This window comes from Trichechus manatus, unplaced genomic scaffold, assembly GCF_000243295.1.
Source record: "Trichechus manatus latirostris isolate Lorelei unplaced genomic scaffold, TriManLat1.0 scaffold00160, whole genome shotgun sequence".
Lineage (NCBI taxonomy): Eukaryota > Metazoa > Chordata > Mammalia > Sirenia > Trichechidae > Trichechus > Trichechus manatus.
This window is the reverse complement of record NW_004444096.1, coordinates 191,761-219,722: the sequence shown is the minus strand read 5'-3', so window position 1 is coordinate 219,722 and position 27,962 is coordinate 191,761. Positions and strand designations below refer to the sequence as shown.

The window sequence follows — 27,962 nt, the reverse complement described above, 5'->3', positions numbered from 1 at the left end:
AACAGAATTACATCCGCAGGTATAGGGGTTAGGATTCCAACTCGTATTTTGGGGGGACACAATTCAATCCAGAACAAACTACTACTACTAATTTATTCTTAGTGAAATTTTGTACAGATTCCCCAGATAAGCAAACAATCCACTAAATTTAACAAAACTTACTCTTTGATTAGTGAACATAAAATTTTTATTTTAATTAAAGGTTTCCAATTGAGCCTGGTATAATAAAGTGAGTTAATATAAGGAATGCTTACTAACATATAGCAATTCAAATGAATTAAGTTAGTTTAGAATGTCAATTTTAATATTTATCAAAGTTGACAGAATTTTTTAGGAAAAAAATACGTAATTTTAGGTAAGCTAACACAATCTTAATTGAATCATGTTCATAATTTTGTACTTCTATTTTCACTCTAATCCAGCATGCTGCATGAATGAAAAACAAAAAGCAAAACATTTTTTGTGGATTGTGATCATTTCTATTTCAAATCTTCTTTGCTTGTTCCTCCAGAAACAATTTTAAGGTTTGCAGAGTTGCATCTGGATCAAGTAGTTTAATTAGAGGAATTTGAACCTTTAGATCATGAAAGAGTTTACTTTGAATAGTCATAGCTGATACTGAGTCGATGCCTAATGAGGTTAGCGATGTGGACATTGTGATGGCTTTGACATTTGTGTTCTTGAATTCACTAACTAAAGAAGTGATATACTCATCTGTTGATATCTTAGATAAAGAATGAGTAAAAGCCACGCGTGAGTCTTCCAGAGAATCAAATTCCTCTTCAGAAATTCTGAAGAAATGAATTCTGTGAGATGGAACTTGGGAAAAGAATTCCTGTAATTTCCTGAAGTCAAGTTTGACTACAGTTTGTTGTGAATTATTCAGAAGTAAGCATTTTTCAAGGTACTCATGGATTTCAGGTATTTGAAGTAGAAGTATTCCTTTGGTGGCTAAAGCACTGTGAAGGTGGTGTTTGTTTAGCAGTAACCCAAGATTCAAGGCTCCCCAGTTAATTGACTGGCCAGCAAGACCACAGTTCCTCTGATAGTGGCAGAAGATGTCCAGGAAAGAGTTAGCAGCGGCATAGTTGGCTTGTGTTGCATTCCCAAGAAAGGAAGAAACAGACGAGTAGCACACAAAGTAATCAAGTTCCTGCCCTCTGGTCACAAGGTGAAGATTTACTGCTCCAGCTACTTTGGGGCTTAACACTTTCTCAAATCGAGAGACGTTGAGAGCTTCGAGGGGCCCATCATCCAAGACTGCAGCACTATGAAATACACCTTTTATTTCACTCTTTGGAAAGATCTTTTTTATTGAATTTACTGCCTTTTCCACCTCAGAATGAAAACCAACATTACACCGCAGGCTGACAATCCTGCATCCTTCATTCTGATTTTCCAGCAATTGCATTTCTTTCAACTGTTGAGACGTTGGATTTTGCCGTGAAAGAATCACAACAGAACCACCTCCTTTCTGTACGATAAACTTCACAGTTTCAAACCCAAGGCCAGACAGCCCCCCTGACACAACATACACTCCATTTGCCTTGAAGAGTTTTCTCCCTTCTTCACACATAGGTATTTGTGAAAGTTGACATTCTGAAACACTGACTTTCAACACAGCCAGAGGGATGGCCACACATGTGAAATACGAAGACAAGGCAGGATTGGCCAAAGCATTTTGTTGAAAAAGAGAGTGTGCCAAATTTAAATTATTTATCAAATTCATTGATTTTAGCCACTGGCAGACAGATCTACTGGATGCTATCAGACAGGATTTCTGTAAAACCTGGCTAAGATTTAGGATGTGGAGCTGGATGTGACTGTGAACATTATACAATAATTGCCGTACAAATTCAGGCTGGTGTTGGCCACATACGAATACCACATCTCGGAGGTGGGGAAGGTTGTAGAGTGTTTCTTTGGAGAGTTCTTCCAGTGGTGGCAGGAAAATGAGTGCCTGGCACTGTCCCACTTTTTGCCACAGACCAGCAGAGAGTGAGACAAGTGTGGCTCCCCAGCCCACTTCCTTAGCAGCTAAGGTTAGCACCTCGCCTAGAGCTGATCCTGGCTGTGGGGAGATGACAGCAAGTGTGGAGAGATGCTTGGCATTTGGTAATATCTGGGTGAGAATTTTCTAAGCTATTATGAAGTATGATGCACAGGGTACATTTCTAAATACTGGAAACTTCTTGCTGTGAAAGCATATAGTCTCAGGAAGTGAGACCTTTGATGATGCCACAAGAGGAAAACAGGTGGCAATGTGATCACCAACCATCACTTCTTTAACATCCTTGCCTATGGCTGTTACAGTACCGCTGAAGTCCAGTGCCACTAATTTATGTTTCTCCATTGTGTCACCAGCCCAATACAATGTATTACCAAAACTACAGCTAGATGTGCTAACAGGAAAATAATCTTCTGAGTGGATGCAGATTTTATCCATCTCAACTTCCACAGATTGGTCACTAAATGGTGTGAGTTTGTATCTTCCGATCATGGCTGTCACCTCTACTACATTGTAGGGATCTGAGGTACATAGAGTGAACATCTCAGAGTTCTGGTGGCTCTTGTGAGGTTGGCTTTCATAAATCCTTTCAAAGGAAGTTTGCCTGATTTCAGAAATGAATATTCTCCCCTGGTCAATACAGAGTTCTGGATAGTCCTTCCCTTCACATTTAATAATAGCGTCTGCTAAACTTGCTATATTCTGTGGGCTTGTATCACTAATATCTATCATTCGAAACATAATATTTGGCACTTCAATCAAAGAGGCTCTTGTCATGCCAGAGAGAACAAATCCTGGATTAATGTGATCCACATTTCTTGTTGTTCTGTAAGTGATTACTGTCACAGAACAATCAACATTTTGGTCTTTTAAGGCCACAATAAGTTGACGAAATGCCTCACAGCATTTTGTTAGGTATTGAAGAAGTATTCCTGGGATCTCTTCATTTAGTTTTTTAATTCTCCACATAAATAAAACATGATGGAAGTTCTTGATTTCAGTTTTCATCATATCACCTACTCTCATCTCTGAATCTTGACTTGCTTCCCATTCCTGAAACCCAATATACTTGGAGTCACAAGGCAAATACTTTTTAAGCTGTTGAGCTATTCCAAATGTGTCCATTAGAACTAGGCATGGAGGTACTTCACCAGAGTTCCCAAGCATCTGAATGAGTGATATTTGCTTCCATATGTTTTCTAGAAGGAAGTTATCATTAGATTGTCTTTGTTTACTATACGTGAATCCAATCTCTTCTAGTCTTGCTAAGATGGAACCGTATTTGTCTATAAAGAACCCACACACTTCAAAGTAGTCTTCTGTATATTTAATTACTTTTACGTATATATTCATTTCCACTTCGAAAGTTTTTAAAACTGTCAGCTTGCCTATCTTTGACGGAAAACCAGTTTTTCCTCCAATTTTTTTGTCTCTTGTGGCCATGACTAGACCCATTTGCAAGAAACAGTCTAATAACACTGGATGGATATGATATTCATACATTTCTCTTCGGAGATCTTCAGTAACTTTGATGGTTGTTATGCCTTCCTTCAGCTCATCACAAAATGAAATTATGTTTAACCGTTTGAAGATGGCTCCATACTGAAAACCATGATGGAGGAGTTTTTCATAAACTTCATCACTGGTTAGAATCAACTTACACCTTTGAAAGATGCTCCCAAGAGAAATATGTTGTTTTTCACTCACAGTTTTTTTGATTTTTGTAACTTCCCCTCTTGCATAAACTCCACTTGAGGAAGAGGTTATTTCAAATTTTGTTTTTGTTTCTTCTGCTTCCAACTTTACTTTTATATTTAAGAAATTTTGGCTAATCACACAGGGAGCTAAGAACTCCACTCTTACCTGACATGTACTCAGAGGTACTCTGGGCCTTAAACTGCCCATCACACAAGCCAAGCCAAGCTCCACAAAACAGGAACCAGGAACAAAGGGAGTCGCATTGGCTTTGTGCTCAAAAACATAGGGTGCTCTATCCTGAGTTATGAAGCAGGTGAAATTTAAACCGTCATTGGCACTATCAATAAGAGGGTGATAGGAGTAAGCAATTTTGTTCTGTAACTGAAGACTCTTCAAATAAGTTTTCAGATTCTTGTGATCAAACTGATATCTCGGGTAATCTGTGGGAGTTGTTTTCAAACCTCTATAAAAGCATGGCCAATTAAGATTGTGTCCAAATTCAAATAGAGATTTTACCAAATCAAAAAGAGTCTCGTACTCTTTATTTGGTTGTAAAGAAGAAAAGGCAATGGTTTCTTCACCTAAGTTTTCCCTGATGTTTTTTTGAAAAGCTCTCTTCGGGGTTATTTCAACAAATATAGCATTTTCCCTTCCTTTGGCTGCAGTTGTGATAGCCTGTGCCAAATTTGTGGGCTCTCGAACGTTCCTGGACCAGTATTTGCCAGTGGTAAAATCTTCTTCAGAAGCTGCTTCACCTGTCACTGTTGAAATCAGTTCCACCTTCGGCTCTCTCCTCACCAAATTCCCAATACTCTCTTCAATGTCCTCAAGTATTGGATCCATCATGTAACTGTGATACGCAGCTGGAGTGGATACCGGGCACAGAAATATATTCCTTTTCTCAAACCGCTGAGCCAGCTCCTCTTGACATCTGGTTATAGCATCTGCGTCTCCTGACAGAATACAGGAACAAGGACTGCTGAAGCCTGCAATGCACACCCTTCTGGAGAATGAGACTAGAACATCTGAGATTTCCTCCACAGGAATGTTTCCAACCACCACCATTTTCCCTCCAACCACCTTTGCCTGTAAACTGCTCCGGAAGTGGATCACTTTCACTGCATCTTCCAGGGAAATGACCCCTGCACAGTGGGCAGCTGCAACTTCTCCCACTGAGAAACCCAACATGACATTAGGCTCAATGCCCCAGAATTTCAGGAGAGTCACCAAAGCTACCTGAAGCATGAAGAGGAGAGATTGGGCTATTTCGGGATCAGAAAAATCTGCAGAGTCATTTTCTATTAACTCCAGGAGACTTGTTGGTTTATACTGGAGAAACAAATCGGCAATTTCGTGGCACTTTTCTCTGAACACTGGTTCACACTTAAGCAGGGTCTTGCCCTTCCTTGGTAGTGGAGTCCATTTCCACAGAACACGAATACCAGCTGAGGGCATCTCTGAGTTGGAGCCATTTCCTCCTTGGCAGCTAATTGCAGCTGTTGCCTTAGTTGCTCCATGGAAGTGGTTACAAATGCTTTCCTGTACAGGTAGCTCACATGGCTCCTTCTGCAGGCTGATGTGTAAGCCAGATTTTGCAGCGAAACTTGGACACTTTGGTCCAGATGACGAGCTGTGTCTTCCATGGTGAGCTGGAGGGATTTCCTGGAGGCTGCAGAGAGTAAAAATATTTCACATGGCCTCCTCAAAGGGAGATTCTGGGATTGCTGCTTCAACTGTCTAATGACAACATGAACGTTGGTTCCCCCAAATCCAAAACTGTTAACCCCAGCTCCTCTGCCAAATTCTCGGGGCTCTTCCCAAGCGTCTAGACTTGTTGGAATGGACAGATTTAATCTCTTAGTGTCGATGCTGCTTATGTTCTCTGAATAGTGCAAAGATGGGACAATCTTTTCATGTTGCATCATCAGAAGGACTTTAATGAGGCCAGCTGTTCCCGCTGCAGATTCACTGTGGCCGATGTTGCCTTTCACTGACCCGATCTTCAGAGCGGGGGATCCCCCTGGCCTGTTCCTTCCAACAGCATTTCCCAAGCTCTCAGCTTCAGTGACATCCCCAACGGATGTTCCTGTGCCATGAGCCTCGATATACTGCACACTCAGTGGGTCAATGTGAGCTGAATAGATGCTCTGGAGGAGCCTCTCCTGCTGCTCCTGAGATGGTCTGATGATGGGAGTAGCCGATCGTCCATCCTGATTGACAGCAATGGCAGCAATGACTCCCCAGATTCTGTTATGGTCTTCTAGTGCCTGATAAAAGAAGAGCATTTAAGATTTCATTTTAAAAAATGCTTTGCAAGAATAATAAGGATAATAAGTAAATCATGTAAAGCTACTTAATGTCTGTTAATACAGGGTATTGTGCTAGTTCAGGATCAACATAATATGGGTCTTGACCTATCCTTCCTTATATTGATAGGTAGGAAGAAAGACAGATAGCAGCTGTCTAGTGGACTCTGACTCACAGGGACTTTATGTACAAAAGAACAAACATCACCCAGTCCTGCATCATTCTCACGATCGCCAGCATATTCGAGTCCATTGTTGCAGCTATTATGCCAATCCTTGTCACTGTGTGTCTCTTTCACCCTCGCTGGCCCTCTACTTCACCAGACATGATGTCCTCATACAGCCATTGATCCCTCCTGATGATGTGTCCAAAGTAAGTGAGTTGGACAATGTTCTGTTTTCACTGGCTAATCTTAAGGCATAGATTGCCAGGCCTCTCTTCCTGGTCTTAGTCTAGAAGTTGCACTGAAACCTGTCCACCATGGGTGACTCTGCTAGTATTTGAAATACCAGTGGCATAACTTCCAGCATCACAGCAACACGCAAGCCATCACAGTACTGACGGATGGTGGTCTTCCTCCTTACTCTAGCATAATGATTCACAAAGTCTGGATTGTAGGAAAAAATCAAGTGAGGAATTTGCTAAATCGTTCAAGAATGGGGTATTCTTGACCCCACTTAGAGAAATCCTGATTCAGTACATCTTCAAGGGTAGGGGCTGGGTAGAAACACAAATATGCAATAATTCTGATGGAAGTGTTCCTCAGACACTACTTTGAGAGGCATGGATGTAGTGAAAACAGACACTATATACACAAAAAATTACAATATCCAAAAGAACTATTTCTATACCAAAAAAGGCCGTATAAAAAGTATTTATGTACCCAGGCACAGGAGAGCTCATCTGGCTGAGAAGACAGCAGAGGAGAAGTGCTTGACTTAGAGGAAGGTTTTATGAATTTTTCCATACAGCACAAATCAAATATCAACTCGGGAGACAGGGCATTGGCATTGTAGGCCAAGAGAGTAGGCTAATTGGGTTATAACATTGAAGAGAGAAAGCCATGGCAATTATTTGTTTAGGAACACTTCCATCTTAGAGACTGTTGGCAACTGTATCGCTTGAATGCTATTTGTAATCCTCCAGATAAATATTTGTGGAACTCAAGGAATTTGCGTTCCTAGCCTTCCAACGTAATAGCAATTTATAATTTAGGAAAGATTTATTTTATGTATTTACGGTGTGTGGTGAATTAAAGATGTCCAGAAATGCTCTGACATGTCTGTCATCAAGATGTGGTAGCTGTGTCCCCTTCTGTTGAATCTGGGCTACCTGCTATCTGCTTTAACCAACAGAGCTTGGCAAAAGTGACACAAAGCCAGTTCTGGAGCCTAACTCTTAAAATAAATGGCAGCTTTTGCCACCATGGAAGAAGTCAGTCTACCATGCTGTAGAGACCACACGGAGAGGCCCTGAGATCCCATGGAGAAAGAGAAGGGTCTCAGCTGGGCTCAACTTCCCTGCTATTCTGCCAAGACACCAGGCACATAGGGGAAGCATCTTGGCCCCTCCAGACCAGCATAGCTGCCAGATGAATATCACCCAGAGATTCAGTCAATATTACTATGGAGCAGAAGAATTGCCCAGCCAGATACTGCCAGATTTGATTCACTTATCCTGACATATAACAAAATGGTACCTTGTTTGAACCTACTAAGTTTGGAGTAGTTTGTTACAAAGTATCAATAACTAGAACATGCCTTATGACTCTTTTGATAATCTGCTTGGAAAAAGTGGTATGTGGTTCCTTTTCCTGTTTCCATAATATAAATACTATTCACAACTTTCTGGAAATTGAAGAACACTGTAATTCTCTTCATCAGGCAATTAACAAAGATAAAATATCATATTTTCCTTGAAATCTCAAATATCCAGAGATAACAGTCACTTGAATAATACTTGGAGAATTTGAGGACTTTCATAGTCTATGCTCATGGCTTAAATTTAAGTGTAACATTCCTAAGAAAAATTTTGACATGCAGGATTTTCAATGAAAAAGAAATATGTAATTAAAAATCTCATTCCTGAACTTTGAATCAACGGTAACTTTTCAAAAAAAAAAAAAAAAATCAGCATGGCTTTAACAGAGCAAAGTGAAATATGCGTGTAGACTATGGAGCTGGACTCCCTGGGTTTGAATCCCAGTTTACCCACTTCCTGAAAGGGTTCTGGGTGGCACAAACGGTTTGCTTTTGTCTACCAACCTAAAGGTTGGTGGTATATGTCATGGAAAAGAGGCCTGGCAATCTGCTTCCGTAAAGATTACAGCCAAGAAAACCCTATACAGCTCAGTTCTACTCTGTAATACATGGGGTCACCATGAGTTAGAATTGACTCGATGGCAAGGGGTGTGGGTTGTTTTCGTCTTTTTGTTTCTTTTTCAGCCACTTGCTGGATGTGGCAATCCTGGGCAAGTTATTTAATTGCTCTGGGTCTCTCTTTCTGTACCTATAAAACTAAAGTGCCTATCTTAGAAGGTATGGGGATTAAATTAGTTGTTCTATGCAAAATGCTCCAAACAACACCTGACATACAATGAGAACACAATAAACGTTGTTATCACAAGATAAGAACATAACACTTAAGTGCAGTCTCTAGAGCTCGACAGCTGTGCTCAGATACAGGCGGGGAAAGAACTGCTTGTATGTATCACAGTAACAGTAAAGAAAGACTTTAACAGGTGCCATAGGAATTTAGAGGAAGGAAAACCCATTTTGGGGAGGGGAGGAGTTGGGAGGGCTTCATTAAAGAAATGAGAACTAGCTTGGATCCCAACAGAAGGTTAGGGCAGGTATGATGGAGACTAGACAAGGGTACTCCAGGCAGAGGCAATGGCTTGATCAGATGCTCAGATGTTGGAATTCAGGGGCGTGTTTGGGGCAGTAACACATAAATGAGTTTGGCTGGAGCAGAGTTTACATAAAGAAGACACGCGAGAAGAAGCTAAGAACGAGGTTAGAGTGTATGTTCCACGCACCTAGTCTTGAATAATAACAATAATAATAACAACAGCAGCAGCTAACGTTCATATCATGCTTTCTACACCCTGGACACTTCTCTAACCACTTTTCAGTATTAACTTATTTAATTCTCATTGTCTGCTAACTGAAAGGTCAGCAGTTTGAGCCCACCAGCTGCTCCATGAGAGACAGATGTGCCAGTCTGCTTCCATAAAAGATGAACAGCCTTGGGTACCCTATGGGGCAGTTCTACTCTGTGCTATAGGGTCTTTGTAACTTGGAATCAACTTGATGACCACGAGTTTGGTTTTCTGGGTTTGGGTTACTTTCATTCTCATTTTATTGTACACAAAACTGAGGCATAGAAAAGTTAAGTGATTTGCCTAAGGCCACACAGCCAGAAAGTGACAGAGCCTAGAATAAGTAGGGTAATCAACTTCTCATTTCCAGAAACTTCTTCGTTAAGACAACAGTCATCCCCCCTCCATGCCTGGAGTCATTCCCTCAACAGGCTTGCCTGACTTTGGACAGCTGTTCCATTTGCCTGATAAGCCCTTATTTCTCCGCAGCAGTCACCCACAAATTGCTTCTCCAAAGTTTACTTAACTGTTAAAAACTCAATTTCTCCCACATGAATTTAGGCAACGCTCCATGTCTAACACTGAACTTGCCACACTATACTGTAAGCACTTATTTCCTTGACTGTCCTTCCCACCAGATTTGTGACCTTCCATATGCATAGGAATTGTGGTGTTACGATGAGACTTCCGACTCAGTATGGCTGAGATGTTGCACCAGGTGATGCTGACGATGCTGCCATGTTGCTGGTCCCTGGACAGCACTTTGAGGAGCAGGGTCTAGACGGCAGTGACAGGCTCTTGCTCAAGTTAGTATACTGCCCTGCACTCAGCTGTTGCTCAATGAACCACTCTGTGAATGATCTTTAAATTGACTGACCTTCCTTAGAGGTTTCAGCAGGACAACACCACAACCTTCTGCTCGTCCATATCCATCTGCCTTTTTGGAAAAGGGTTTACTCACACCCTCTGGAGATATCAGTTTGGCTTTACTCAACACGACGTTAACTGCAGGGTCTAACATGCAGCTCACTCCACCACAGAGAGCTGTTTCACAATCTCCTGAAACCAAGCAACAAGTAAGCAAGCCAGTTAGAAGAAACAACATTTGACTTACATGCACAGTGCCTTCCCACCTTATTGGTCAAGCAACCAACAAGTTGCCTTCTAGTTGACTCTGACTCATAGTGACCCCATGTGTGTCAGAATAGAACTGTGCTCCATAGGGTTTTCAATGGCTGATTTTTCAGAAGTAGATCACCAGGCCTTTCTTCCAGGGCATCTCTGGGTGGACTCAAACCTCCAACCTTTCATTTAGCAGCCAAGAGCATTAACCGTTTGTGCCACCCAAGACTACCTGCCTTATCATGGTGAGCAGAAAACTAAAGAGAGTAAACCAAAAAGACAACCAAACCAGTTGCCATCGAGTCGATTCCAACTCATAGTGACCCCGTAGGACAGAGTAGAACTGCCCCACGGAGTTTCCAATGAGCATCTGGTGGATTCATACTGCCAACCTTTTGGTTAGCAGCCGTAGCTCTTAACCACTACATCACCAGGGTTTCCAATGAGTTGATTCCTGAATTCCCTTGGAAGGTCTTTTTACTCTTCTGAGTAGCTTTACTTTGAGTTTTCTCGCCTTATAAGACTGGCCATGGAGTAACTCTAGTTTTGGAGCCTCTGCACTGTGGTGTGCACTGTGCATTTGGGTCTCTTCCCATTCCTGTCGGGACAGTCAGTGGCCTTGTGAATCTGACCCCAGGCATTGCGGATCTCTATTTTTACTTGCTAATACTTTATTGGGAGCCCAGGCGGCACAGTGGTTAAGAGCAACCGCTGTTAAGCAAAAGGTTGGCAGTTCAAATCCACCAGCCACTCCCTGGAAACCCTATGGGGCAGTTCTACTCTGTCCTATGGGGTCGCTGTGAGTAATATTGTATTTAAGCCTACTGCCTCACAACTGAAGAATAGGAGACAGTTTTCTCTTTTGTGTCCTTCCTTTGTCAATGTTATGATGCTTTCTTAAAAGATACGTTTGGAAGCTTTCTCCACATGGAGGAAATCAGTTTCTCTCCTATAGGTTATTGCGTCCTTGAATTTTTGATGGAATCACTGTGAAATTATCTACATCTGGTGCCAAAAGAACTTTCTTAATTTCTTCTGTGTCAATCCCTCTCTTTACATTTTCTGTCTTTTCTAGCATCAGCTTGAGTTATTTACATGTTTCTGGAAAATCGTCTATTTCACTCAGTTTTCAAATGTTTCTGGAAAATCGTCTATTTCACTCAGTTTTCAAATGTCCTTTTGTATTTACTATTTTTCTCCTGTTTTCCTTTCTAATTGATTTTGGCTTTCTCCCCCTTTTCCTCTATTAGCAGCCTACCTAGGAATTTATCTTTTTATTAGTTTTAAAAAGAGGAACTCTTACTTAGGCATCCTTGCTTGATTTTGTTCTAATATGTTATTTTGATCTTCATCTGTGGTTGTTACTTTCCTAATTTTTTTGTATTGAATGCTTAATTCTTTGATTTCTTCTTATTTCACTAAAGGTTTAAGGTTGTAAATTGTTTTTTTAAATTATCATAACTTTCAAGATATTGTGTAACTTTAGTTTTGATTTCCCAGTTTGACCTAAGAGTTGTTAGAAAATAAGAAAGTTTCTAACATTTCTACTTTTAATTGGCTTGTTTTTTCATTTGTTAGCATTTATAAATTTGTAATTGTAACTAGAGAATGTGGGCTGTATTAGTTCTATTTCACTGATTAAGGCTGTGACTTAATATATGTGTTTAATTTGTTAAATGTTCAGCAGGTACTTGAAAAGAAGGTATATTGTCAGCTAATGCTATAGAATATAATAAACTATTTTACTTGCCTTATTAGTTATATTATATTTATCTTTGTACCAACATATTTTTTGGTCTCTGATATGACATGGGTAGGCAAAGAAGATGTATTTAAAATCCCCTATTATTACAGTTTTCTAATTTCCTTTTATTTCTTGTAGGTTTTGCTTTATAAAATTTGATCGTATTTTATCTGATTCGCAATAATTTAAGGCAGTTACATATTCACGGGAATTGTATTCTCTATCATTATAAAATGTTCCCCTCCTTTGTCTTGAATATAACTTTATATCACAGCATTAACCCAGTACCCACTCTATTGGCTGTTGTCAGTTTACATTTGACTGGGTATGTCTTTGCTCACTCTTTTACTTTCAACCTTTCAGGATCATTTTGTTTCCAATTTGTCTTTTTTTTTTTGTTTTCATTTTTAAATTGGTCCAATCAACCTGAATCCTTAAGAAAATAGGTAAGTTTAACTCATAATTTTGGTTGAAATGAAAATGATTTGAGGCCTTAGTTATATAATATATAAAGCTTCTTTCCCAAAAATATTTTCCCTTTGAATGATCTATGTTTTAATTCTTTATTTTCTTTGTGTATGTATTTTCCTGCTGTAATTTTGCAAGGACTGTAGACTTTTTTTAGTTCTTTTTGGGATAGCTTTGCAATTGTATATAACATATTTAAGCCTCTATTTCTAAAACGTTTTATGCAATGCATCTATCTGATTCTAAAAACTGATCTATTCTGATTAATATCCAGTATAAATCTCTACTTATGGATCAAATAATTCTTCTCTATCAGTAAATGGTACTAAAGTACGATGGTTCAATGGTGCTTGAATCACTACCCAGTCCTAATCCAGAATAAGATGTTTTGCAGGCATTATTTTGAGGGAAAATCACAGAGACTACTATAGGACACTGGCAGGCCTGCTGCCTTCCACACTGCTAGTGAACACTTGTCGTGAGGGAGATATGAAAGGTACAGTTCACATACCTGTAGGGAAGTAAGCACTAAGGAAGACCTTCTCATGGACAACAAAGTGAATGCCCCTGGAGTTGTTTAACACAATATAGGATCAAAAAAAGGACTAGACTGGGAATTAAAAGCTTTGGGTTCCCGTCCTAGGTCTGTCACCATCTAGGGTGGCTATTAATCAAGACCTTTAATTTCACTGTTCCTCATTTAGAGAGACTATAGCACGAATGAGTTAAACCAGAGACCTCTAATGTTATTACTACCTCTAATATACTAAAATAGCTAAACTTTTACTGTTGGCTTTTCTCATTGAATCTAAAGGAGCCTGCAAGAGACATTGTGAGACCTAATTTCAGCTTCCATTCTCCCATGGTTTTATTTTGAATCCCCAAGAATTTATTGGATTGACACCAGACGAGTCAACTGTATACGTCCTGACAGGGAGTGTTCACTATGTTCACCATGAAAAATATTCACTTTGTTTTTACTTTTTTGCCTTATTTCTTGGTTACTTGATTTTAGAATACCTTGTTTAACTGCAAGGAAAGCATAGTATAGTGCAACAAGAGATGATGAACATGCAGTATCTATAGCCAGAGATGGTCCCGTTAAGTTAAAAACATAAGAAATCCTGTTAGCAGCTATGCTCACTGCAGATCCAGTGGCATCATAATGGTTTGCAGTTCTTGGATTTCTCAAGGACATAAGTTCGTAGTCTCGATTCATAACTCCTATAAGGATCAAAAGGAAAAAAAAACAGCGTAATAAATATGAAGCTTACTCTTTTACTTACTATGTAGATTTTAAAACATGTCAAGATATCTACATCTTTTATTTACATTCACCATGACAGAGAATGTAAAACTTAATGGCATACTCAACAACAAAAAGACAAACAACTCAACATATAATATTAATAAATACAATAAACAAGTAAATAAATAAAGACTATAGATAATATGTTATGATTTTTATTATAAAACAAATATTACCATACTACATTATTAATCAACAAAACCTAATACTGAACCAGGGCATTACTTGAGCCTTAGAAAAACAGGCTGAGAACAAGATGTATCTGGGAATTATAAGTGACAGCTACCTAGAAGGTACCTGCTCTGGATCTGAAATTAATCTCAAGAGAAGTCTCAAGTGGGAAATCTCAGATTTCATCTGACTCCAAGAAACTCTTTGATCCTGGAACTCAGAAGCTCAAAGGTACCCTAACCTATGCTCCTTGAGTCTTTCTGGTCCATTCCATTCCACTAGAGTCAATCAAGCTTCTGAGTCTCTGACAACTACAGGGATGTCTGGTGTGTGACTCTTGCGTCCCTTCAGCCTGGTCATGTCTGTGATCCTCATTCCAGGCTGCATCAGGAAATGTCTCTGTCTTCCTGCCACCTGCCACCATACAGAGGCTTTACTAGCCTAACTGTAAACACTGGGAACACTGAGAGGAGAAACAGGGGTGACAACCACACCCTTTTAGAAAGAGAACACTTTTTGTGGCAAGACTGGAACAAGTGAATTCTCAGTGGTCATAGTTGAAATCACTCACACTTCTGCTTTGATCTAGTGGGACAGGCCTGCAAAGTTGCATTGCTCTCTCACCGATAAAGACACCCATCCTGGAACCAGCCACCTCCTCAGCAGGGATCCCAGCACTCTCCAGGGCCCTGTAGGTGCATTCCAACAACAACTTCTGCTGAGGGTCCATGTGCTCGGCTTCTGAGTCGCTGATTCCAAACAGTTTGTTGTCAAATTCGTTCAATCTACAAAGAACAAATGGCATTCAATGGCCTCTGACGGACGAGTACTCAGATTAATATCTACGCATTCACCTTGCTGTAAGATATGGCTGCCGAGCTTTCAGATGTTGCTGGTACATCTTGTGCAACGGTGGTTTCTGTTCCTTTTTGTTTTGGTTAACCCTTGAAGTTGTTAATGTAGAATAGAAACCTGTGATTTTGGAATCTGCAGGTTTGGTGTTAGCTGTTGTTGTGGGCCTACTCCTCTTCCTGTCTGCCTCAGCAACAATACCAGGAATGGTCTAACTGGAATTACTGGATGAAGTATTATATTAAAAGGAATTGATGTACACACTGACCTGTTAGACCCATTTCTGTGACATATGGAGCTGACTGAATTTGCTTTCTGAGAAGGAGAACAAAGACTGAAGCACAGGAGATGCAGATTTAAAAAGTGGGAAGCAATGATTCAGATTTTAAGTCTGGATGACCATGAAAATCTGGGACAAGAGAGACACAAGAGATACATCTTAAAAATGGAGATTATAAGATAGCACAAGGTCAGCATGCTGATTAGATATAAGAGAGGAGAATAGATGAAGGTGTATAAAGTAAAGAAGCAGAGAGAATGTTAAGCGGAAACAAAAAGAGTGTCCTGCTAATTGATCCGTGAAGAATTTGGCTAATATGATTTGAAGAGAAAATACCTAGATTATATAGTTTTGGAAATTCCAACAATGATCTTACCCGTCAATAAAAGCAGCTCTTCTTGTCTGACTTTTACCTGGTGTGTTTTCATCTGCAGCATACCACTCTTTAATATCAAACCTTTCTGGTGAAATCTCTACTGCGCAGTTTCTGCCTTCCATAAGCACTTGCCAAAAATTCTCAACTCCTTCTCCTATTAAAAAATTTTAGTTAAAAAAAATTTTCACTCTTGTAGTAAAATTAATACACAGAAATAAAAACTTTTCTTATATACTATCAATTATAAGTTAGAAATTATAATTGAGAAGTATACTGTTGGCATTAAAAAATGACAACCCAGAAATAAACAGTTCAAGAAATGTGCAGGATTTATATGAAAATAAAAAAATACCAAAGCTAAAGGGACATTAAAAAAAAGCCTGGAAGAAATCAAGCAAGATAACTGCTTATTTGCTAGACTCATTTAAGATACTGCTTCTTACTTAGTAAGACCATTATAATCAATAGCTCACTGAGAATTCTCTTTTACTTGACAAAATGATTCTGAAGTTCATCTGAAATAATATACAGTTGAACATCACCAAGAAAATATTTGACAAAGATGAATAAGAGGGGGACTTGTCACAGATATTAAAACATATACTACAGGTAAAATAGTTAAAACAGTGGCTTTTACTGGTGTGAACCTATATGTGGCAGAGTACAACTATGCTTCATAGGGTTTTCAGTGACTGAACTTTCAAAAGTAGATTGCCAGATCTTTCTTCTGAGGTGCCTCTGGGTAGACTCAAAAGCAGACAATTCAATGGAACAGAATAGAAAACCCAGAAATAGGGAGGAAAAAAACATATTTAATATATGACTACATGGAGAAAGATGATTTGTTTGAGACTAGTGGATGAACATTTGAAAATAAAGTTCCTAAATGTTAGACCATGCACCAAAAGAAATCCCAGATTTATTACAATTTAAATTAGAAAATAAAAAACATTAAAATGTAGAATATAAATGGTTATTTTTACAATTTTGGGATAGGACAGGCCTTTATAAGCAGGAAAAAGGAACAAAAACCCAATTATTTTTCCATAGAGTTACATAAACGTTTGATGCATGTAAAAGGCCATAAGTAAAAGATAAATGACAAAATTGCTGGAAAACATGTAACCGACAAATGTCCTCTATATGAAAGAGCTCTTTAAAATCACGAAGTGAAAACACCCTACTGGGAAAATAACATATAACACAAATAAGTAATTCAACACACAAAATAACAAGAAATTCAAATACAAATAATCTCATCTATAATAAAGTGAAAATTGAGATGAAAACAGAAACAATGATGGCGTGTCTTTTTGAAAAAATATTAGAGTTACAAGTGTTTTTGAAGAGTGGGGACAAAAAGCAACTTTCCTGAAAATTTGGTGGATGTGTAAAAAGATAAATTTGTGTGACTAGTCCTTGCAGAATTATTTGTAATGCTGAAAAATCATCACCATAGGGTTTGCTGCATTGATATAATCAAATTTATGCAACAACAAAAATGATCTAAAGGTGAATTATTCTGAAGTACAAAAATGTTCATTGTGGGTTACGTAAAGATAAGCAAAGAATCAAAGAGTACATATTATGTAGAACAGTTTTGGGACTACCTTAGTTCCCTAGTGCTGCAATTACACAAATACTACAAGTGAGTGGCTTCAAAGAATAGAATTTTATTTTCTCACAGTTCTGGGGGCTAAAAGTCCAAATCAGAGTACCAGCTGTGTTGATTTCTCTCTGGTTGGTAGCCCCAGACATTCCTTGGTTCCTTGGAGTTCCTTGGCTTTTGGAAGATTCTCACACAGCATCTGTCTTCTCCCACTGTGTATTTGTTTTTGTGTCTATTGTGCTCTTTTTATAACTCAGAAGTGATTAGGGTTAGGACCTACCCTACATGGGTATGACCTCATTAACATAACAAAAGAAGAACCCTATTCCTAAACAAGATCACATTCACAGGTACAAGGGCCAGGAATTCCATACATATTTTAGGGAGACACAATTCAATCCATAACAGATATATTGATATATATGATAAAACAGAGTTTTAAAATCTAGAAAAGTATAAGACTGAATGCTGAAAATAGTATCCCTGTATGGATTGTGGTGGATTTTGTTTCTTTTTGCTCATCTGTAGTTTCTAATTATACTACATAAACTCATTTTGTGAATAGATTTCTGGGCCCGGGAACCATTGGAAAGCTAGGGTTACAGCAAATGATTACCCAACCAGTTATCTCTTCTCTAAGAAGAATTTTCCTAAATCTTGACTTTCACCATTGCTGTCAAATTGATCTGGACTCATAGCAACCCTGTAGGACAGAGTGGAACTGCCGCATAGAGTTTCCAGGGAGCACCTGGTGGATTCGGCCTGCCAGCCTTTTGATTAGCAGCTGTAGCGCTTAATCACTACACCACCAGGGTTTCCAGATGCCTTCTAAGTTACCTCTTTCTCACTACTATAGATACATTGCTGTAACTTTAGGCATTTAAAAGAGGCTGTTTAAGATACAAGGACAGAAATGTCTGAATTCAGTAGCCAAAGCTCATTTTAGAGACTGCTTTGTATCTTTTGCTCTAATTCCAAGAACCAAAAACCCATTGCCATGGAGTCCATTCTGACTCATAGCGACCCTATAGGACAGAGTAGAACTGCCGCATAGGGTTTCCAAGGCGCGGCTGGTGGATTCAAACTGCTGACCTTTTGGTTAGCAGCCATAGCTCTTAACCACTATTTCAGCAGGATTTCCTTGCTCTAATTAGGCATTGTTTATTCATTCATTCATATTAATAATAATAATAATACTGCTTAAGTAGGTAACATTTATGGAACACTTGCTACATTCTTGGCACTATGCTAAGTCTTTTTATGGATCCCATCACATCATCTTCCTATGAAGTGTTATTATCATTATTTTAAAGGTGGTGAAACGGAAACTTACAGAGGTGAAATGTTTTGCAAGAGGTCTCATCTCAATGCTGTTAAGTAATGGAACTGGAATTCAGACACAAAAAGTCTGGCTTCTGATTCTATGCTCTTAATTACCATATAGTTATAACCAGACTCACTGCTGCATTTTTAAAAATGTTCTCTGTGCACATGTCAAGAATGTGCATCCTTTAATTGTTAGGTAGTGGGTTCTACATGAGCCCTGGTGGCGCAGTGGTTGAGAGCTTGGCTGCTAACCAAAAGGTCAGCAGTTCTAATTCACCAACTGCTGCTTGGAAACCCTGTGGGGCAATTCTACTCTGTCCTATAGGGTCTCTGTCAGTCAGAATTGACTCTACAGCAATGAGTTTGGATTCGGGTCAGTGGTTATTGATATACTGGGAGGTTTCCAATATTTTTCTTTTTTGTTTTCTATTTATTGTTCATTTTTCTCTTTCTTTTTTTAATGATTAATTTATTTTCTCAATCCATTTTTTTCTTTCTACTGATGTGGATGTTATGCATTCTATGTCTACTCTTTCAGTGATTACCCTTGAAATGATACACTGAATACTTGAATACTTAACAAGGTCTAAATTTAGTATCTTAATCCCCTTCCCAAAAAATACTCTCATCATCCCTCTATACTTACATGTTATTGTTGCCCAGTAATTTATATGGCCCTTTGTTAATCTCACAAATTAGATTTCATCATCATTATTCGTGTCTCTAGAATGCTTATTTAGATTTACCTATATAATTACCAACTTCTTGGACCACCATTTCTTCATACAGTCTAGACGTCACTTCTGCATCTTTTTCCTACTTCATAAGTATGTCTTTTAAAAATCACTTTTGTCTGTTGATCGCAAACTCTAGTGTTTGTTTATCTGAAAACGTCTCTAGTTTACGTGAATTCAGAGAAGATAGATTTTCTGGAACACTTCTGTTGTTGTTAGGTGCCGTCGAGTCAGTTGATTCATAGTGACCCCATGTACAAGAGAACGAAACACTGCCCGGTCCTGCACCATCCTCACAATCACTGTTATGCTTGAGGCCATTGTTGTAGCCACTGGGTCAATCCATCTCATTGAGGGTCTTCTTTTTCGCTGACCTTCTACTTTACAAACTTGATGTGCTTCAGGGACTAGTCCCTCTTGATAACAGGTCCAAAGTATGTGAGACGAAGTCTTGCCATCCTTGCTTCTAAGGAATATTCTGCCTGAGCTTCTTCCAAAACAGGTTCGTTTATTCTTCCGGAAGTCCATGGTAGAGTCAATATTCTTCACCAACTCCATAATTCAAAGGCATCAATTCTTCTTCAATCTTCTTTATTCATTGTCCAGCTTTCACATGCATATGAAGCGATTGAAAATACCATCTCTTGGGTCAGGCATACCTTAGTCGTCAAAGTGACAAGTTTGCTTTTTAACACTTTAAAGAGGTCTTTTGCGGTAGATTTGCTGAATGCTATGTGTCATTTGATTTCTTGACTGCTGATTCCATGGGCATTGATTGTGGATCCAAGTACAAATGAAATCCTTGACAGCTTCAATCTTTTCTCTGTTTATCATGATGTTGAACACATGATGATGTAGACTTCTAGGCTGAGAATTATTTTCTTTCAGCATTTTAAAGATATTATTCTGCTTTCTTCTGGATTCTATTGTTGCATTTAGAAAAGTGCTGTCAGCTAATTGTGTCTTTGTTCGTAATCAATCTTTTACCTCTGAATACTTTGGAAACTCTTTGTCTTTGGTATCTGCAGTTTCATAGTAATATGTCTGGATTGGATTTCTTCTCATTTATCCTTTTTTGGTCATCACTGTGCTTCTTGCATCACTAAATTCTGGTTGAAGCGAAAGGGGGCCCAGGAAACTTGTCTTGAAATTATGTTTCCTTAGCTAGGGCATGGTTTCATCTTAAATTGTAAGTCAGATTAGGGAAATTGTTTGACCCTTTAGCCAAAATGTGTTCTCCAAATGATGGTAGAAATGTAGAAATTTTTCGATAAATTGTATTTCTGCTTACAGTTTCTAAAAAGGACGTCTACAGATATCTTGAATATTATCTTTGGAATAAGAAGTTAGTTGCACAGAGTATTTTGAGTATTGAGAAGTTTGAAAGGAAGACTTGTTCTTGCATAGATACTTTCCAGAACATTTTTTTTTTAATTACTCATATAGCTTAACTGAAAGACAGTATTTCACAGGGAGCATAATTTGGCAGACTGCTTGTTTCTGGTTACTGGCTCTTAGGATGTTGGACAAGTGTCAAAATGGCATGGCAGAAGCATCTGACCTCCTCTAACTTCAGAAGGTGGAGGGAGACTCAAGATCAACAGCCCAAGACTGCTTGCTATGAGATGAAGGTCAGACATGCTTCCTGTCTCCACCATCTTTACCTATTCTGACACCAACCATCCCTCCCATGGCACTCTCTACTTCTCTGCTGAGTTCAGTAATTCATTGCAATGGCCACATGGAACTTACAGACAATAATCATGATTATGGGGTTTATTAAGGAAGTAACAGGTTACAATTTAGGTTCAGGAACGCTTAGGATACAGTTCTTCAATCAGGACAGCTTCTTCTCAGCCATGCCCACACGCATGCCTGTCTCTGGCCCCTTGGCCTCTGTCCTGCCTGGGCAAGTGTTACACAGCTTGTTTAGCTCTGCCGATGAGTAACCCAAGGCACCCCACTGGGCCAGTAGGCGTTGGGCCAAAGGCCCTCAGCTCGAGCTCCGTGGGTCAGAAAATCCAGCTCCACCAAGTGCCTGGAGGCACCGTACTCCTCTAGCAAGCCTCTTGCCCAAAAACACTCAGCTTATTCTGTGGGCTAGGCTGTCTCCTGTTGGTCTCCTCGTTCTGCTGCCGCCATTTCTCTAACACGGCTTCTCGCAGTCTTCTGTGTTACAGCTCTCTCTCTCTTTCTCTTGTTTCCAGGAGCTCTTCCGTACAGGGATCCCAGATCCAAAGGACACACTCTGCTCCTGGCTCTTCTTCTTTGGTGGTGGTGCGATCTCTCCTGCCACCTCTAGGATGTCTCATTTTAAACCTAGCAGGATGGCAAAACTGACCAATTCCTTCAGTAGGGTTCCATAGACCTTATTTGCATGGTGTCACCCCCACAGAGGTGCCATGAACTTTATTTGCATTATTAGCAAGCTATCCAATCCCCTTGGTGCATCACAATTACCTTATTTGTATAGTCCCACTCAATCACTTGGGTAGGAGTTTCAAGACCATGGTGAGAAAGACCATACAAAAGTGAGCCATCGCACCACAGCAAGAAATCCTAGTGGCACGAATGATTAAGCCCTAGCTTGCTAACTGAAAGGTTGTGGTTCAAAGCTACTTAGCAGCTCTGTGGGAGAAAGACCTGGTGATCTGCTTCCATAAACATTACAGCCTAGAAAATCTTATGGTGGTGGTTCTACTCTTTCACACAGGGTTGCTATGAGTCAGAATTGACCCATTGGAATCAAACAACAATATGACGTTGAGCAACTTACTCATCCTCTGCATTTTAATGCCTTCCCTTTAAAATGGAGACATGATGGTTGTCACTCTAGGGGTTCACTGCAACGGTTCAGTTCAAAGCATGGCCTTAGCATAGAGTAGGCCCGCAAATGTGAATTCCTCCTCCTTTTATGATAAGTGGTATAACTTACCTATAACAAGGGTTACTTTAGTTGTTTAGGCATTATATAGGTTAAGGTTTTAATAATTTAAGATTTAATTGGTCATCCTTAGTGTTATTATTATCATTCTTACCTCCGGGAAAGTTGCATCCTATTCCCACAATCGCGACCTCATCATTTTTTTCCATTGTTTTATCCATTTGAGCGGTAACTTACAGAAAAAAAAAAGAATTAAAAATCAGGAAAATAAAGTGACATCATTTTTCTCAGATTAAAAACTCAATGGGGGCCTGCATAAATTGCTCCATTTACACATCACATTCCTCTTGGAACTAACAGTTCTCTGTGGGTCTCTTGTATTTTTGTACATCTTGTATCAGCACATTTTGTATCAGCACACTGGGTATCTTTCCAAGGATGTTTGTATAGCAAAGGAGCCCTGGTTGCACAGTGGTTAAGTACTTGGCTGCTAACCAAAAAGTCAGCAGTTCAAACCCACCAGCTGCTCCATGGAAGAAAGATGTGGTAGTCTGCTTCTGTAAAGATTTACAGCCTTGGAAACCCTATGGACAGTTCTACTTTGTCCTGTAGGGTTGCTGTGAGTCAGAATCAACTTGACAGCAATGGTTTTTTTTTTTTGGTGGATAGGAAACAGATAGGAATAATGTCTCCCCATAGAAGAGAGGGCAGAATTATTTGCTGTTCAGAGTAATAAAAACAATGGCTTCCTATGGAGAAAAGTTGTGCAGGCTTATTAGCAGCTCTTTTTAAATACTGGGGTTTCCTAAGGTCATGGTTACTTTCACTAAGCGTCTGGTTTAATATGGGACTCCCTTCATTCAGAGACAGTACATTACTTTCTTCTCCTGGTTGAAGAAAGGTCTTGGCAAAGCAGGGTAGGTGGACCATTAGGACAAAGGAGCAAAGCTAGCCCTACGGCACAGCAGAATGTTCATGTATCTACTTCTGAATACTCTAACACTAACCCCATGTTACATAAGTAGATATTCTGACTAATTGAGAAGAGGAAAAAGAAAAAAAGACACAAAAATTCCCCTAGAATAAGGCTTGTAAATGTTTCCTTTGGCTTTGCAAAGCTGTCTCTGTAGCTCTGTGTACTTCAGGATACCGTCCGTCAATACCCATTGCCGTCAAGTCAATTCTGACTTGTAGGAATCCTATAGGACAGAGTAGAACTATTATTTAAGTAGCCATCCCTTCTCTACAATGCTATTCTCTACAAACTCTTCTGAAAATTAAACCTAGAGTAGTTTTGGTAAGGTAAGGAAGAGTTTGAAATGTTTGGCTTATAGACATTTGTTGCGATCCATGTTTTGGGTTTCTACATCTGGTCATTACCTTCCGGGGTCTTCTGTTTACAAATATTGGCCAAGAAGTGTATCTCAACATCTTACCTGAATGATCCATACCCTGGATTTCCATCCATACCCTGATGGAAATGTAATGTTCTGGACCCTGGGTGTGTGCACTGGCCACATGCATGTGGATTCTGCTTCTGGTCACCAATGGAGTTTGCAATACAGTAATCACCCCTGGACAGTGATAAACATTTTGCGTCTGTTTCTCAGAGGTGCAGACCCCCATTAAAAGGTATTCATGGGTGTTGGGGTTCTAGGGGTATTAATTGATGGCACTTCTCTCCCCTTTGGGTTCTAAACCAATTTAGAAACAAACCAAGAAGTCAGATCCATATCCAAAGATCAGCTTTACTGCTGATAAAGCTGATTTGGAAAATATGGCTGAAACCTTTGGCCAAAAGACTTTTCTAATATTTTCTCCTGGACTTAACTTTAGAACCTAAACACAAAGTTGGTCCACATAAGAGACACTTAAACAGCTGATGTATAGAGGCTCTTCACTTGCCTTATATCTCCCCAATGCAGAGTCCAAGAGAGAAAGGGGTATCATGCTTATTCATATATTTGCCTTACTGACAGTGAATCGTGGACCAATGGATGTAAGACTCTTACTATCCACCAAATAATGTCCCCCTCCTCTTGGCTCCTGGAATGAGCCAGTTCAAGGTGAAGATTTGGAAACTGTTTTTCTACTCAGTACTTTCCACAAATCAGAAGTTCTTGTTTATGCGTAGACAGCAAAGTGGTAAGAGGGAAGGAAGTTTCTCTCATCATGAATTGACATCTTTCAATTCATCTAGTATGTGCTGATGGTGCAACTAGAGTAACTGACTTTTGGAAGTACGATTTCCCTCACAATTGCTTTCTCTTGAATATTTTTATTTTTGTGTTGAAGCACTGATATTGACTTCTGGTTTTTACTGAGTGTATGAAATTATGGGGGAAATTCCAGTATGGAAAGAGGAGGAAGTTGTTCTTTCCTTGGTATTCTCATAGCTATTTACTCATCTTATCTGTTTACACATTCATAATGAGTATCTTGGGTGACCTGGTCAATTCTGTGTATGGGAATTTGAGGTATATGTCAGCGATGACACTTGGAAGCATGGCATAGAGGGAAAACAGTATAGGGAAAAGCAGGGACGAGATTACAGTTTCTTCATTTGGGATCAAACATTACAGTTTTAGCTGAATATTTGCCACTTTTTTAGCAGATGATTTTGACTTTTAACTTCTAAATTTTCCTGACAGTCAATGAGATGACAGCTGTTATTATCCCAGGTCATCTGTTAAGGGTTTACTCAATCCTTTACAAGACACCAACGCCAGTGCTTTTGTACAAAGCAACAACATGACTGGTTTTGCCTGTATTTTTCCTACTGTGTAGAATGTCACGAAGGCAGTTCTCTGAAAATATAAGAGAAGTTTCCTCATCAAGATAAAATTTAATCTTCTCAATTCCTTGACCCAAGACAGGAAGTATAGGAAAATACTGGATATGAGTGGGGTGGAAAATTTGAGGGAACAATAAAAATCTCACTTTTTTTTTCTTGCAAGGAGGCAAATGGCAGAAACATGAGTGGAAATAAAGAAATATGGCACTGCTATTAGTAAATTCTTGAGAAAAGGCAAAGTGGTTGATGAAACAAAGGTTTAAAACACTAAAACAATAAATAACATTAAGATTTACAGCAAAGTTGATGGTAAATGGTCATTAGAAAGTACATTTGGTCTGCAATATATAAATAACTCTTGAACTCAATAACAAAAAAAAGTAACACAATTGAAAAATAAAAATTGGTCAAAGATTCTGAATAGACATTTCTCCAAGAAGATATACAAATGGCCAATAAGCACATGAAAAGATACTCAATATAATTAGTATGAGAAAAATGCAAATCAAAACCATGATACTCCTTTACACTGACTAGAATTGCTGTAACAAAAAAAGACAGATACTAACAATTGTTGTTGAGGGTGTGGAAAGATTGGAATTCTTATACACTGCTCATGGGAATGTAAAATGCTGTAGCACTTTGGAAAACAGTCTGGCAGTTCTTCAGAAGGTTAAACATATAATCATCATATGACCCAGCAATTCTACCCTTAAGTATGTACTCAAGAGAAATAAAAACATATGTCCACACAAATACTTGTATGTGACTCTACAAAGCAGCATGATTCTTAATAACCAAAAAGTGGAAACAACCCAAATCTCCATCGACTGATGTGTGGGTAGATAAAATGTGGTATATCTATACAATAGAATATTATTTGGCAATAAAAAATATTGAAGTACTGATACATGCTACAACATGGATGAACATTTAAAACACTATGCTAAATGAAAGAAGTCATTTACAAAGGACCACATATTATAAAACTGCATTTCTATTAAATGTCAGAAATAGGGAAATATATACAGAAAGTAGTCTAGTGGTCATGTGAAGTTCATGAGAGAGATGGCAAGTGACTGCTATAAGTACTATAGTTACTTTTTGGGGTGGTCAAAATGTTCTAAAATTAGATAATAGTAATAGTTGCACAGCTCTGAAAATACTTTAAAAAACTACTGAAATGTACACTTTAAAGGGTACATTAATTATATTTCAATAAAACTCTTATAAAAACAGAAATAAAAAATAGGTTTGGAATGTACAGAAAGAGGAAAACGCTGACTCTTCTATCTCCCTTATTTCTTTACACTGTTAATTATAACTCTAATGTTCTTAAATGTAATTTCTCATAGTTACATTCAACCCCCTTATAACTATTGCTTTTATTAACCCAAAGATCATTTTTTTATAATTTACTATTCTGGGGAATCTTTCATCTCTCTCTGAAAACTCTAATAATTTTTGACCAATTTGCCAATCTACCCCACCTTCTCGGTATATAACATTTTGGGATTAGGTTTTTTCATCAATTTTGACTTCTCAGCTGCATGTACCACCTTTCTTCACCCTATTGGAGATATTCTTTTCTCACCCTTTATAACAAAACTACTATCTTACATTTCTGTGTTCCCTTACTACCAGACTCTGAAGATAATAATCTTTCTGTAATTAAGCTTAATTCTGAGATAATTATAGATTCACATGCAGCAGAAATAATACTGAGAGATCCCATATAACATTTACCCAATTTCCTCCAGTGATAACATCTTCCAAAACTATACTACAATATAACAACCATAATAATGACATTGATACAGTCAAGAACAAAATTTCCATCACCATCACCACACACACACTGTATATATATATATATATATGTGTGTGTGTGTGTGTGTGTGTGTGTGTATATGTGTATATATATGTGTGTATATATATATATATATATATCTCACTCAGTTTGCCATATTATAGCCACATTCACTTTCTTCCAGCCCCCACACTTTTCTTAGCCCTTAGCAACTACTAATCTGTTGTGCATTTCAAAAATTTTGTCATTTCATGAATGTTTTATATAAATACAATAACGCATACAACATTTTGGGATTAGCTTATTTCATTCTACATAATTCTCTGGAGATTTATTCAGGTTGTGTCATGTATCAATAGTTCATTCTTTTTTACTGCTGTATAATATTCCATGGTGCCTTAGGCTGGGTTCTCTACAGAAGCAAAACCTGTAACACACACCACAGACACACACACACACACACACACATAACTATACATATATAGAGAGATTTATATAGAGGAAAAGGCTCACACAGTTGTATAGGCTGTAAAGTCCCAAGTCCGTAGGTCAGGCTGAAGGTTTCTCCTGACTTCACGTAGCTGCAGGGCTGAGAAACCCAAGATAGCAGGTCAAATGGCAGTCAATCGACTTACAGGCTGCAGAGGCCGACAAATCCCAAGATAAGCAGGTAAGACAGTAGGCTGCAGACTCACAGGCCACGGAGGCTGAGGAATCCCAAGATCGACAGGTAAGTGGCTAGCTCAAGTCCCAATAATCAGAGGTCAGATGACCAGCCTGGTACAAGATCCAGAGCTAGCAAAAACCAACGAGCTGTGCCAGAAAGTCTGCATTTATTGGATGCAGGCCACACCCACAAGGAAACTCCCTTTCAACTGATTGGCTGCTAAACCAGATCTCATCATGGAGGCGATTAGATCAGATCTCATTATAGGGGTGATTACATCATTACATAGCTGCCAAACTACAGCATAACTACCAAACCACCGAGAATCTTGGCCCAGCCAAGTTGGCCCACAACCTGAACCGTCACACATGGTATGGATGCATCACAGTTTGTATAACCATTCATCCACTGAAAGATATCTGATTGCCTCCTGGTTTTGGCTATTACCCATGAGCATTCGTGTTCAAGTTTTTGTGTAAACAAAATTTTTTATTCCGAAGAAAGACTAGATAAATGGGAGCTCCTAAAAATCAAACACTTTTGCTCATCCAAAGACTTCACCAAAAGAGTGAAAAGACAACCTACAGACTGGGACAAAATTTTTGGCTACCACAAATCCGATCAGCGATTAATCTCTAAAATCTACAAGATACTCCAAAACCTGAACAGCAAAAACACAAATAACCCAATTAAAAAATGGGCA

General features: G+C 38.9%; 2 protein-coding genes across 2 annotated transcripts; both read right to left on the bottom strand.

Moving 5' to 3' along the window:
• Positions 1-105: 105 nt before the first annotated feature.
• On the bottom strand, positions 106-10,227 carry LOC111822323 (probable polyketide synthase 1). Its single transcript, XM_023740583.1, has 2 exons — positions 9,991-10,227; positions 106-5,973 (listed from the first exon to the last, which is right to left on the bottom strand). The coding sequence occupies exon 2, from the start codon at positions 5,159-5,161 to the stop codon at positions 2,138-2,140; it is 3,024 nt and encodes a 1,007-aa protein (XP_023596351.1). The 5' UTR covers positions 5,162-5,973; positions 9,991-10,227; the 3' UTR covers positions 106-2,137.
• On the bottom strand, positions 5,259-22,209 carry LOC111822330 (phthiocerol/phenolphthiocerol synthesis polyketide synthase type I PpsB-like). The gene is made up of 7 exons (XM_023740635.1): positions 22,143-22,209; positions 15,436-15,589; positions 14,552-14,712; positions 13,468-13,671; positions 9,991-10,172; positions 5,491-5,973; positions 5,259-5,375 (listed from the first exon to the last, which is right to left on the bottom strand). Exons 1-7 carry the CDS (start codon positions 22,207-22,209, stop codon positions 5,259-5,261), a joined length of 1,368 nt encoding a protein of 455 aa, XP_023596403.1.
• Positions 22,210-27,962: the final 5,753 nt, after the last annotated feature.